General features: G+C 42.6%; 1 protein-coding gene across 1 annotated transcript; it reads left to right on the top strand.

Moving 5' to 3' along the window:
• Positions 1 to 3,546: 3,546 nt before the first annotated feature.
• stk25b (serine/threonine kinase 25b) lies at positions 3,547 to 12,758 on the top strand. Its single transcript, XM_079488855.1, has 11 exons — positions 3,547 to 4,734; positions 5,694 to 5,924; positions 6,140 to 6,196; positions 6,819 to 6,927; positions 8,099 to 8,256; positions 8,572 to 8,757; positions 9,832 to 9,977; positions 11,007 to 11,112; positions 11,275 to 11,349; positions 12,064 to 12,200; positions 12,427 to 12,758. Exons 1-11 carry the CDS (start codon positions 4,705 to 4,707, stop codon positions 12,464 to 12,466), a joined length of 1,275 nt encoding a protein of 424 aa, XP_079344981.1. The 5' UTR covers positions 3,547 to 4,704; the 3' UTR covers positions 12,467 to 12,758.
• Positions 12,759 to 14,654: the final 1,896 nt, after the last annotated feature.

The following is a 14,654-nucleotide window of genomic DNA, read 5'->3' as shown; positions in this document are numbered from 1 at the left end:
TGCTCCACCTTCCTGATCATTATCAATATGGAGCCAGCAGAAGACCACTAGGTGGCGCTCTGGCCTTCCGCAATCAAGCTCTACAGCAGTACAGCTGGCCTCTTTCGAAATATAAAATAAAATAATTGTTTTACATTAGCCATTATTTATGTATTCGTAAACTGAATATGGTTTTGATAACAACAAAAACATAGATCATTATTATTATGTCCCGCAGTCCCCGACTCCCCGGGGGCACCTGTTGCTTTCATGCTGATCCATTGCTCTATTACACTAATGTAACTAATGACAGTCTTTTTATCCCATAATGTGCGTTGTGCGACATGCATGTGGTAGGGTTGACAGACACCCGTCCCTTAAAATACAGAATCATCCCTTATTGGAGAATTCAATGATGCGTCCCTTATTGAACCAATAAGGAACACAGTTTGTTCCTTATTTTCCTAAATAGCCTCTACACGTCAACACTGAATTTAACAATAATGAACAAAACAAAACACAGGAAATATTAAAGTCAGCACAATTGTTCTAGCAGGAGGCACACAGTACCTAAAGTAGCCTAAACCAGTGGTTCCCAAAGGGTCACCAGAGATTTCGACCCAGGACAACTCGCCCAACCGCAAATTCGAGTCCGTTCGACCCGTTTTTACCGGGTCGAATTATCTTTACTTTACTTTACTTTATTTGTTTATTTAGACAGGACAGAGCATATTAATGAACGTCACATGAACGTGGGGAACATATACAGTTGGAGGGGGGTACAGCATTGTGTAAACAGAGCTATGTTACATTGTGTCGTTCTATATGGGAGAATAAAATGAGTGCAAGAATAATTGTCAGACAACACAGAGCTGCTGCTAATGTGTAGACTGAACGTCACTTTATGACTGAATGACAAAATAATCATTTCCATAACACATACAAATAATATAGTGTATTCAAATCACAGCATACAATCAATAAAGGCATTACCATTAGCTATAACTTTTCTTATATATCATACTTTTATACTTCATGTGATTATTCACAAAACCCCACTAGCAAAAAACGTCATACTCTGCTATGGGGATGAGGATGGTGGCTGCTAGCCTTAGGAATGTGATCGTTGATGGCCTGTGTCTCTGTGTAATTGTTTGGTAAATAAAAACACCAACACAATAATTGTTTGGTAAATCAATGTACATATTATTATTATTATGTCTCTGTCTCTCTCTCTCTCTCTATGTCTCTCTCTGTCTCTCTCTCTCGCGGTCCGGGTCGAAAAGTCAGGTCCAAGCGGGTCGAGAGCGGGTCGAATGGTCCGGGTCGAATCGTCCTGGGTCGAAATCTCTGGTGACCTCCCAAAGTGGGGTCCGGGGACCCCCAGGGGTCTTTGAGGGAGTTCCAGCTAAATGATAGTTTGGAACCAAATGGACCCTTATGGGTCTGTAACTCTGAGAGTGTACAAATGGAACCAAATGGACCCTCAGAGTTAAATTAAATGAATTGGGGGCCCAGAGATAGAAATGCCATTAAATGGGGGTCAGTAGACTAATGCATGTCAAACTGGTACTTGAAATTAAATGGGTTGAGAATCACTGCGTAAAAATCCTCTCTTATGGGGGTCGCTGGCATATATTTTCTAATGGGGGTCCGCGGGCTCCTAGTATAGAGTCCTGTAGCCATTCCAGCCAGGTGGGTTCGGGGAGTGAGGTAGTAGCCTGACCAGTTTGTTTTGGGAAGTCTGGAGCCTTGTTTTAAGGGCCTTTGAGGTGCTGTGGTACCGTCCAGGAGGTGCATGCATAGTCGAGGAAACCTTGTACGAGGGCTCCTGTTAGGGTCTTCAAGGTGTTTTTGTTGACCAGTGAGGAGATCCTGTATAGGAATCTTGTTCTTTGGTTGACTTTTTTGATTACGTTGGTGGCCATTTTATCACCGGAAAGATTTGACTCCATGATGGAACCTAGGTAGGTAATTTCATCTTTTCGTGTTCTTCATGTTTAGTTCGTTTTCAGTTCTTCATGACCCAAACATCCAGTAAGGGCGAAATCCATTTGACAAACATCTCCTGAGATCGATTCGGTATGGGACCTTATATTATTTATCATCTTATTTATCCGTGTTTTTACAAGATGTCATGTCAGTAGTATTTCTAATACCTGCCCAATAGCCCACATCTTGGCTGCTGATGTGGGGATAGGTTAGCCTGCTATTTCAGTAGACTATTATAGTTGATTGTTTAATAATGTTGAGTTTTAAAGTCTAATATAAATATAAATCAATATAATTAAATATTGTGCCCATTTAAAGAACCACTCGGATTCACAATCAGAACTCTTTATGTTGTTATGCTCATTTGGAAAACAAAATTCTACTTCAAAAGTTGTGGATAGCATTAACAATAAGTTGAAGGGAAACTTCAACGTATTGCTTCAACTTATTGCTTCAACTTATTGCTTCAACTTATTGCTTCAACCTATTGCTTCAACTTATTGCTTCAACTTATTGCTTCAACCTATTGCTTCAAACTATTGCTTCAACCTATTGCTTCAACCTATTGCTTCAATCTATTGCTTCAACTTATTGCTTCAACCTATTGCTTCAACAGTTGCTTCAACCTAATGTCGGCCTTGCCGCACACGCCTGCGCCGCAAGGCCGTGGCAGGCGTAAAAGGTGCTGCCACATGGTCAAAAGAGCTGCGCACGTTCTCGGCTGCGCGCTGCTTAAAGCTTGAGTTTTTAGACAGCTGGTGGATGGACATTAAGCTCCACCTCCGCTGAATTCTTGCGCGACGGCCAGATTCCCGGAAACGCTCTCCTCCGCTCAAGTCTTCCGCGGAGGTGGAGCTTCTTTTCCATCCACCAGCTGTCTAAAAACTCAAGCTTTAAGCTGCGCGCAGCTTAAGAAGTGCGCAGCTTAAGAAAGTTTTGCGCTCAGGTGTGAGGTGCTGCCACACGGTCAAAAGAGCTGCGCACGTTCTCGGCTGCGCGTAGCTTAAAGCTTGAGTTTTTAGACAGCTGGTGGATGGAAATTAAGCTCCACCTCCGCCGAATACTTGCGCGACGGCCAGATTCCCGGAAACGCTCTCCTCCGCTCAAGTCTTCCGCGGAGGTGGAGCTTCTTTTCCATCCACCAGCTGTCTAAAAACTCAAGCTTTAAGCTGCGCGCAGCTTAAGAAGTGCGCAGCTTAAGAAAGTTTTGCGCTATGGTGTGGAGACGGTGGTGGAGACGGTGAAAGAGTGTCCCTTATTTCAAGATCTCAAAGGTGGCAACCCTAGTGGTGGGATGATTGGCAAGTGATGGGAAGTAACGATTCCGTTTATTTTGTCATGTGTTCGTAAAAAGGGCTGCCGGTTCCCGTAGTGTAGTGGTTATCACGTTCACCTAACACGCGAAACGTCCACAGTTCGAAACTGGGCGGGAACACTTTATTTTCCAACAAACCAAACGATAAGCATGGCGAGCTTTGAGGTACTGGGACAAGTAGAAGTAGAACATAAGTTGATTGCAGATTGCAATTGCATTGTGCGTGCGTATTTGACTCGGCCTCTATGACATTTTCACTCGAGTCCAAGTCCACTTTCCCCTGTGGCGTTGGACAGACCCCGCTGAGCCCCTGCAACTGCGAACATGTACAAATGCAAAATATGCTTACCCTCTTACCCCAAATGTTAGACAGGCTGCCGGCGTGCCTGTGTAATGTACTAGTCGCCTAGTCCGTCGTTTTCAATAAATAAGTCCCGTTTTGGCCGAGCGCCATTACCCCCTCATTTACTTCCCGTTTACATTGAGCGCAATAACAGCTTTCGCCGGATGCGCCCCCTCACTACCGCCATCTATGTCCATTGCGAACCTCCGACATTATCGGCCACAAACCGAATTAAACACTTCCTTATTGAAAACTACGGACTAATACATTGCACAAGCACGCCGACAGCCTCTTTAACATTCGGGGCAAAAGGGTAAGCACCTTTATATTTCGCATGTGTACATGTTCGGAGTTGAAAGGGCTCAACGGTGTCTGTCCAACACGTGACCACACACAGGGGGATGTCAAAATCGATCAAATACATCTACGAGAGTCTACTCTAAATCTTAGGCTAAAGAAGAACTACTATGCGGTGCTGTTTTTTCCACATTCTTTCTGGCGTAAAATTAAAGAACAGCCAGGATACCCATGTTCTGAAAACACCACAGCTAATTGACGGAGCTAGTAAAGAGTTGAGACTATCATCATGTAACCAACCTGTACAAAGGAAATACAACTCCCACAAACCTAGTCTCGCAAATGCCTCATTGCGCAGGCGCCCAGTGTGTCTGGGCCATTATTTTGTCCTCCTGAAGCCACAAATGAAGAACAGACAGAGCGATCGCTCCTTGATATGAATTGAATATTGACATTTCTCCTCTCTGCTTATCGCGGCTCATATACATGGAGTCCCACGACACATAGCTGGCGTTCCTCTCGGGCTGCTGAGGCCGCTGTTGGGGGGACTTCGAGGCCGAAAACACTGCGCGGAGTGACATCCCTGTTGAAGCCAGAAGCCTGGGTGTTTATCTATATCTCACTAGCTTGCTGGCTAGCCACCTAGCTTCCCAGACAGCTACTGGGGGAGTTGGGGAAGAGGAGGGCGGAAAAGGAAGAATTTTAAGACTTAAAACCTCATAACACAGGCGGAGAGGGGGGCTGCGACTGCCCCTTTCCTGTCAAACCCGCCGAGGGGATGGCGCACCTTCGAGACATGCAAAACCAGGTACAGTAATGTTACATTCGGCATGATTCGGGACCTGTCACCTCCCTCATTTCCCAGACAAGACGAACCCCCATGGATGCAAGGCTTTAGTTTCAATGAATACGTGTCTGTGGGCGTGGGTGGCATCATGGAATCATTAGATCACATCATCACCATCCAGAGATTGGCGACGCTAGTGATCAGATTTGGTACACGCCCATCCCCAGATCCATTCAGTTTAATCTTCCTCTAGTCAACAACAATGGTGTGATCGGATATTATGACAAATGTGACCTCATCAATTTCACAATTGTGCATTTAAAAATGGTAATTGTTATATTCCATGACCATAACAGTTAATTGTTAGCCCCATTTAATAACAATGCTTGTTACCCAGAGTGGAACCACTCAACTTAGAAATGTCATGCATCTTAAATTATATATTGGCACAGTGTCAGAGTGGTGAACTAATTGTGCTGTCAGTCTGAAAGTGTCAGTACTGGTATCAGATAAACTAGTCACCCATTTGCCTTTTTATTATGAAATTGAATCTAATCTAATCTAATCTAATTGGATTCGTTTATTGAAGTATAAAATATATACAGTATACCCTCAATTGAACTTTCCCTTGGACCAGGCTGTGATCAAGAGTCCAATGACATAACACGTTACGACACCGATCATCAGGTAGTCACAGGTCATCAGGTGGATGACATGTGACTACTTGACAATCCCACTGATGGGAAATTATCTTTTTTAGCTTTCATCACATTCATTCCACTTGGGCTAACACACACACACACACGCACACACACACACACACACACACACACACACACACACACACACACACACACACACAGTGACACAGTGACACACACACACACACACAGTGACAACACACTACTCAAACAAAACATAATGCACTGCACTGCACTGCACTCATAATGCCACTGTCCCTCTTTTCGCCGGCGGACCAGAATTCCCGGCTGGACCCGGAGGAGTACTTCACCAAGCAGGAGCGTATTGGGAAGGGCTCCTTCGGCGAGGTCTACAAAGGCATCAACAATCGCACTAAAGAGGTGGTGGCAATTAAAATCATAGACCTGGAGGAGGCCGAGGATGAGATTGAGGACATTCAACAGGAGATCACAGTGTTGAGCCAGTGTGACAGTCCCTTTGTCACAAAGTACTACGGATCATACCTGAAGGTGAGGAAAGACCTACCTACACAGAGATGGAACTATCGATCATAGCTGAATAATGAGGAAAGGCCCACTGTCAAATAAAACTGATAATGTGTGACACGCATACATTACTAATGTCATAGTGAATGTGCTTGTCATCAGCAATGCCTATGTAAAACTGGTTTGACTCTCAGATCTGTATTTTTTTTGTCTAGTAACTTGCTTTTCTATTTTCTCAGGGGACCAAGTTATGGATTATCATGGAGTATTTAGGAGGAGGTTCTGCTCTAGATCTGGTAGGACAATATTAATTAATAGCTTCAAAAAGCCTAGTACAGGCCTGGGCCGTGGCTCAGCGGTCCAGGCACCTTGGCCCGTAGCCCGAGCCTGGCAGTGTGCCGCGGGGTTCGACTCCCGATCCCGACAGCCTTTACTGCATGTCACTCCCCCATCTCTCTCCCCCATTTCCTGTCAGCCTACTGTCTGTCCCTCTATAAAAATATGAAATGAAGGCGAAAGCCGAAAAAAAAAAAAAAAAGTACATAATGCCATAACAAGAATCTGATATTGTTCCTTAAGCCATTCTTTATTTATTTTTACGGCATGGCTCCTCAGAGGCGAGCATTCTAGTAGTGTCTGTCTGTCTGTCTGTCTGTCTGTCTGTCTGTCTGTCTGTCTGTCTGTCTGTCTGTCTGTCTGTCTGTCTTTATAATCTTTATAGTTGAAGTCAATGGGGCTCTGATCAGACTGAAATCCAGCCCAAATTTGAAGCCATATGTTGTATAGATCTGTCATAGATGACTAATGTCACAGGCTGGTCACATGGAGTCTCTGTAGATTTTTCTGTCTCCATCCTAACATCAGTTTCTCTTTTATCTGGGTCATATTCTAATTTCTAAACACTCATGTTTGTCTCAGCTGCGTCCAGGGCCTCTTGAAGAGACTTACATTGCCACCATACTGAGGGAAATACTGAAGGGACTGGAATACTTGCACTCGGAAAGGAAGATACACAGAGATATCAAAGGTAACGTATTACCATAATGCAGAAGCAACACCTGGAGAGAATAGATGCACTCATTCAGGTACTTCCTGAGTACTGGAAAGTGTTGTATTTCCTTCAGCTAAAAGGGTTGGCATATAATGTATCATATCTCATCTAACATGCCTTAGTGCACACATGGCTGGGCAACATACGGCCCGGGGGCAGGACCCAGCCCTTTGACCATCTAAATCCGGCCCTCGGAGTCCTCAAAGAAAAATAAAATATCCCCCCCAATACAAAATCTACAATCTAATATGGCTACCATATGTTAGTGGTTTTGAGACAAATTAATTTAACTCGACTCCAATTTATAGTAATACATATTTACCATTTGAGTACATCTGCATTCCATATTCCATCCGTGACCTATGGAGAGGTGCATATCATATAAGATACTGTATATACATTTATAGGCTCATGATTTAGAAGTTGATATGGCATTGACCTAGATTGTTTTATGAAAGCAATCTGTTCTTTGTAACCTCAGAGTACACCAGAGTGATACAGTACAGTACAGCAGTCTACCAAATTCATGCAGTTTTGACATAAGTCAGCACTATGTGTTTCTTCAATTGTACAATGTGTGGCCGTTCACTCACTTTATTGAAGTCAGTATGGCCCTCTGGAAATAAATGATGCCCACCCCAGCTTTAGTGTGATGTTTTTCATAGACAGAAATGTCAAAATACACTTAAAATCTTTTAAAATTACACTTTTGTTAACCACTTGCATCCCAGCATTCATATTCTTAGGGGAACATTGGCCAAAAAATAAAGCTGAGCTTGTAGATCTATTTTTGGCTAATGTTATTTTTGACGAAGAGATTTGATGTAGAGTAGACGGCGGAAGAGTACTCATGTACTTACGAAGTACATAAGTACTCATGTCTCCTAGTGTATGACAGACAATTCTCAATGCGATATGATTGTGAGTTTATTTATTTTTTCAATAAATGATAACTATTATTATTCCATCCCTAGGCGGAATATTAGTCATTTATAATGAACAGCCATTCCAGAACGATAAATTGTTAACATTAATAATATAGACTGAATGCTTGCTTTCAGTTGTCTTGCTGACGTGCCTTGACCGTTAGCACTTACGTCTTTCTTTCTTTCTTTACCTCTTTATTTCTTTCTACCCTACCTTCCAGCTGCCAATGTGCTACTGTCAGAGCAGGGAGACGTGAAGCTGGCAGACTTTGGTGTGGCCGGTCAGCTGACAGACACTCAGATAAAGAGAAACACATTTGTGGGCACGCCCTTCTGGATGGCTCCAGAGGTCATCAAACAGTCGGCGTATGACTTCAAGGTGAGACCAGAGTCGACGCATTAAACCACAGATAACTTGTTTGTTTTTGTTTTTCTTCAGTTCAGTTGCAGTCTTGTCTGCTTCAATATTCAGTCTATTGTAAACGTGCTTGGAAGGTTCAGTGTTGTTCATTTGGTAAAAGATACGTTTTACTTTGTTAAAATATTCCTCCTGAATAAGTGATTACAAATGGACAATGGCACAGTAGTTCTTGAAATCATTTATTGGCATAAATAAAAATCTCTCTCTCTCTCTCTCTCTCTCTCTCTCTCTCTCTCTCTCTCTCTCTCTCTCTCCCCCCCCTCCCCCCATCAGGCAGATATCTGGTCCTTGGGAATCACTGCCATTGAACTGGCCAAAGGGGAGCCACCCAATTCAGACCTGCATCCCATGCGGGTTTTGTTCCTCATCCCTAAGAACACCCCTCCCACTCTGGAGGGCTCCTACAGCAAACCTTTCAAAGACTTTGTGGAGGCCTGTCTCAATAAAGACCCCCGCTTTGTGAGTCAGTCAAGTATCACTTTTGTAGGCATCCATCTGGTACCATCTCAAAGGTACTATGGAAGATCAGTGTTAAGCACAATACATGCTCCTTCGGAAGTTTTCGGAAAGGGAGGTGATATAACTAGAGATGAAGAATGCCAGCACTCATTGTATGTCCTTTTACATGATTTTATTTACCTCTGAGACTGAAAAACGGACGCGTTTCGGCCTGTATGGCCTTCCTCAGCGTTTGTGACAAGATAACAGGAAGTGTGGTATTTATGCATGGGTATGAGATACAATCAACAGTAATTACTGCAATTATGCATGGGTATGAGATACAATCAACAGTAATTACTGCAATTACTGTTGATTGTATCTCATACCATCCTGTTATCTTGTCACAAACGCTGAGGAAGGCCATACAGGCCGAAACGCGTCCGTTTTTCAGTCTCGGAGGTAAATAAAATCATGTAAAAGGACATACAATGAGTGCTGGCATTCTTCATCTCTACTTATATCTTCGAGCCTTGCACCTATAAGGATTTTGTTTGAACCTGGAGTGCTGCGGGTTGTCTGCTACGGCAGTACTATTCTCTCAGGTGATATAACTACAAATTTACGTCATTCAGAAGTTCAGAACTTCTAATGTCTCAGAACGTTTTTCAGAAACCCTGCACCCCAGATGTCCTGAGTCCGAACTAGATCGACAAGCCCATCCGAAAAAACAGATCCTTTCCTACTTCTGAAGGACACTTTTAGGCTTTTAGACGCCTTGTTTGAATAAATACTTAACTAGATACTTCTAGTTACCAACTTGAGATCAGAAATCATGCTCTGATGAGTCAAGCTTGGGTTCAAACTTGAAACATGATGTTTATTCTAGTAAAACCGCTCTATTTTTGTGACTGGATGACTTATTCCAATAGGAAGTGTGGTTTTCATTGTATTGTCTCTAATGTTCGGACTTAGCCCAATGCCCTGAGCAAAAAGGCTCAAATAAACGTAATTTGACTAAGGACTCTTTGTCTGAAGATGCTACGATTAAAAAATGATAACTTTTGTCTGTCTGCTCTCCTTCTCTTCACGCAGAGGCCGACGGCCAAGGAGTTGGTAAAGCACAAGTTCATCACACGCTACACCAAGAAGACACCCTACCTAACAGAGCTCATCGACCGCTACCGGCGCTGGAAGTCAGAGGGCCATGGAGACGAGTCTAGCTCGGACGACTCAGACATGCAAGTAGTCCCCAGTGCACCGCTCTACATCTCCCACAGACTTCCAGTGAAAACGTTTAATGTCTTCTCTTTGTCGTTAGCCACTTAAGCTCTATATACAGTACTTGCAGTACTTAATCGTACAAGTAAGACGCGTGAACGCGGGAAGCGAACGCAGCTGTTGTGGCAGTCTGACACACATACACATACACACAGAGCTTTTTTTTCCTCTTAATTTTTTTTTTCTTTTTTTAATTCTTTAAAGAAAAATGTTTTGCGTGCGATGCACGTGCGTGCGATGCACGTGCATGCGTGTGTGCGTGCATGTGTGTGTGTGTTTGTGTGATACAGCTGCGCCCTCTGGTGGCGGGCGGGTGGTGTTACAGCGTGACACACACACAGACAGACATGATCTGCTGGGTCTCATAGTAAATGCTCACTGCGTTCGCAACAACAAATGGTAAATCTACAAGCTCACAACGAATCATGGTGCGACACATAGTGGGCTTGTAAATCTGCTATTTGTTTGTATATTAACATGCCCAAAATAGGGCCAGGTTGAAAGTGGTTCATGGCGAGAGTTTTCAACTTTTGTTTCGGGTCATACTGTTTTAGATTGGTCTGTACCACTAACGGCACAAGTTATCGGGATCATCAGCTTACCAGCACATACCTCTAATACTGTAGGCCCTATATATGCAGCTAAAGGCTGGTATGTGGTTGTTGTTGTTGTTGTTGTTTCAGAGCTTATTTGAATGCCGAGTCAATAATACAGCGAGGAACGTGCACATACGTGTACAAATCATCTAATGCTTTACCTATGGTAGGGCAGTTAAAGTGCTGGAATTTGCTGTTTTACTTGCTTTCTGTTGTTCATCGTATTCATGAATTACTAACTCTCATTGCCAAGTTATGTTGTGACTGAAGCACAATGCACGCACACACACACACACACACACACACACACGTACATATAGGACCTGTTTTCTACATAAGCATTCCCCTTAAATGTGTTATTCCACACATGATACAGGCTTCTCTTGTTTTTAGGGATGCTGATGGTGATGACCCCCAGTGCCCCATATGGACCTTCCCCACAGTTCGACCCACAACCCTGCACCATTTGCAGCAGGGATACACACACACAGATTCCGATGTATGTGCGCGTGCACACTTACACATGCATGCTCTAGTCTGTACACAGTCCATTAAGCTCTGGTACTGTACATATGTCATCAAATGGACCCATACATTTGTACAGTCTCAGAGATTCTGTATTCATTTAACAAATCTAATACCCTTCTAATTTTGTTTCCAGTCGGCAGATTTGGTGAAACCAAGGCAACCGAAGTCACAATGTTTGTCTGCCTTGGTCACGCCCATCTTCAGAGAGGTACGCCAAATTCACTTACTGTATTTGTACTGTATGAAGTTCCTAGAACAAAATAATACAATTTTGTGTTTCTGTCCTAAATTAGATTGCTATAGGATATACTGTATATATATATTCTAGCAATATACCCATCGATCGCCTGTTGGTTAGTTTAGAGAAAATAAAAGCCTACTTCATCAGCAATGTCTAATTAGCAGAAAGCACCCTACTACTAAAGTTTATCTTTGCTCCTTTTATTCCCTTTAATACAAGACTGCTTTTGTCCAGCTGATTAGTAGAAATAGAAGGAATCAACTAGCATCATGTGTACAGTAAGTCTGGCTTGCTAGCTGAGGAAATTCAGTTGCGAGGGTCACCAAACCTGGCACCATGTGACGAGAACAGTGGCTGTAACTTCACCCATGTTGTATTATTGCGAACGCAGTGATTGCGAACGCAGTAAGCACTAACTATGAGACCTAGCAGAACATGTCTGTCTGTGTGTGTGTGTGTCACGCTGTAACACCACCCGCCCGCCACCAGAGGGCGCAGCTGTATCACACACAAAAAACTCACACACACACTTAAAAAAAAACTTAACTTAAAAAAAAAACTTAAACTAAAAAAGAAAAGGGAACTTAAATTTACGAGCTGCGTTCGCTTCCCGCGTTCGCGCGTCTTACTTGTGTTGTATGCCTATGAAGTATAATTTAATGTAAATATACTATTGTTCAGCTGAAGGAGAAGCGACGAGCGAATGGTGGCGGTGTAGGAGCCATTGAGGAACTGGAGAACGCCTTCAACCTCGCCGAGGAGTCCTGTCCTGGCATCTCTGACCGCTTGGTCACACACATGATGGAGAGAGTGCGCAGGTTAATATTTAACTGATCAATGCAGCTTTTAGTCGCCAGCTCTTGTTTCATTCATTGGTGCGTGTGTGTGCGTGTGTGTGTGCGTGTGCGCAATACCCACTGACAGACCATTTTCAACCTGCCCTGTTATTATAGTCGGAAAATATCAGATCTAGGTGTTTTATTTGGAAAGATTAAGTGTTGATGTCGTAGTCTTTCTAACTCCACCTTTTCTTTGTCCCTCCAGGTATTCTTTAAACGGTAACACCACGCCTTCCTCGCGGTGAAACCCCCAGCTGGATGTAACTACCCCATCACCCGTCTTTATGGACCCCCAAGAACTGCCCCAGTGCCCAAGGAATAAAATAAGGACCACGGACAAATACCCTCTTTGATTCCTCTGCCCTGTTCCCTTAAGAGATCTTTTAATTAGTTATAATTAAATATTTTTACAGTTTTTCTTTATAGAATGGAGAGAGTATTTAAGACAGAAAAAAGCCATGACATTGAGAGCGCTGTGTATACCAGTTAGGTTGAGAAGGAGGGAAAAAATCCTATAATAAAATATAAAAAAGGTAACATTTTGTTTGGTGTGTTTTTGTTGGTAGTGTGAATGCCTGATGGCCATTTATGAAGACAAGATTACATTTTCTGAAGAAAGTAAATTAATTTGGCTTCTTTGCAGCAGTAACAATACAGTAGAAAAGATATAGCAAAAATATATTTCAAAGATCAAATATTAAATTTAATATAGATATTTTAATGGCTTTAAAATAGCTTTACATAGGTCCTGTTTGCCAATGTAAGTCACCAAAAGTTCATGGTCATCCTTCAGTTGGAGTGTCATTCACAAGCAGCAGTGTCAACTACTGAACAGTGCAGATGGAATCTGGACCATATGAACTCTGACTGAAATCTCAGTCCAGTGCTCTGAGGCCCCTTTTCCACTGGGGTTGAACCGGTTCAGTTCTTTTTTTCCCCTGCCCAATATTGAAGCAGTTCAGAACCCTGAAAGTTGGTTCGGAACTGGTACCAAACAATGTCCTCTGCAAGAATCTAGAACCAGTGACTTCAGCCTGGTTGATACTTCACACAACGCTGTTGCTCATCCCAGCTGATGCTGTGATATGCAGTGATGTTACTGACCTATTCATACATTCTGCTCACCTACTTATATATTTACCGACTTCACTTCATATGATATCGTTGCTGTCGGGAGTAAACCACCCTAGGTCAGGGTACTAACTTATAATTTGTTAACAAGAAAATGTTTTATTTTTAAACCTAAAATGAAACGGAACACAGGCCTGTTTTTCGTTATTCTAAATGTCTGTAAACATTGGAAATCAGCAGAAAAATAATTAGTACCCTGACCCACCTAACTCCCATTTTTTGTTTGACTTTTTTCCATAAATAAGTGCTATTGATTGAACACCCTTATGTTCACATCAACCGATAATCACCAGTAGGTTACTTATCAAGACGATCTTATCGACCTACTGCATGTAGTCTGGGAGCCTACTGGCTGTGATTAGGAAACACGGAAGTGACCGCGCTGCTACGTGCTTGCGGTTATGTTTACGTGTTAGGGTATGAGGTGGCTTGTCGTTCTGTGCAGTAGATTGATAAGATCGGCTTGATAAGTTACCTACTGGTGATTATTGGTTGATTTTCACTCTAATCTGCTATTAGGTCTGTGTGTAGTAAAAAGTGCTACCTCTTAAAGGAGAATTCTATATTAGGCTTTCTTACCTTTATTTGTAGTTGTTACGTCCCCACCAAAGAGGTCCACGTGTTTTGTGCAAAAGCGTATTGGATATTTCCCCTACCAAAAGCCCACAATGAATTGCAATGAATTGAATAGGGCTATTGGGTGTTATGCTAATTTGCTTATTTCCATCGCTCAAAAATCATTAGCACAAAAACCCAACCCCCATTGAGGGCTTATATTAGGGGAAATAGCCAATAATGCACTTTTTCACAAAATAACACCTGGACCTCTTTGGTGGGGACGTAACAACTACAAATAAGGTAAGAAAGCCTTCTAGCATGGAATTCTCCTTTAACTCCATTGGACCCCCACACTGTCTGCTAAAACAGCTCCACCACCTCTCCCGCAAGTAATTAATATATAAAGTCACAATACCACCTTTGAGGCAGTATTGCTTTGTTTTAAAAATAAGGTTTTCTTAATTTCCTGAAATAATTATATTTTTAATTTCCTGAAAAGTTTGAGTTGGGTGGTTTCTTCCTGACAGCAGAGATATTATACTGAAGTTAATTTCAGTATCATAACATGTGGTCTAATTATTTTGTTCTTTGTATTACAGAACCCTGGTGAAGGTAGTTTGTTTATGCCAAATGATCTCACCCATGCTTCACCTCACTTGCTAATCTTATGCTTTCTCTTGCTGCTCGTAGAGCAGCAGGCGTCAGCTGATCTGTGGTTACGTTTGGCACACAGTACTGCTACTA

This window comes from Electrona antarctica (assembly GCF_951216825.1).
Source record: "Electrona antarctica genome assembly, chromosome: 19".
Lineage (NCBI taxonomy): Eukaryota > Metazoa > Chordata > Actinopteri > Myctophiformes > Myctophidae > Electrona > Electrona antarctica.
Note: the sequence above shows the minus strand (reverse complement) of the source record. Positions and strands in the feature narration are given on the sequence as shown.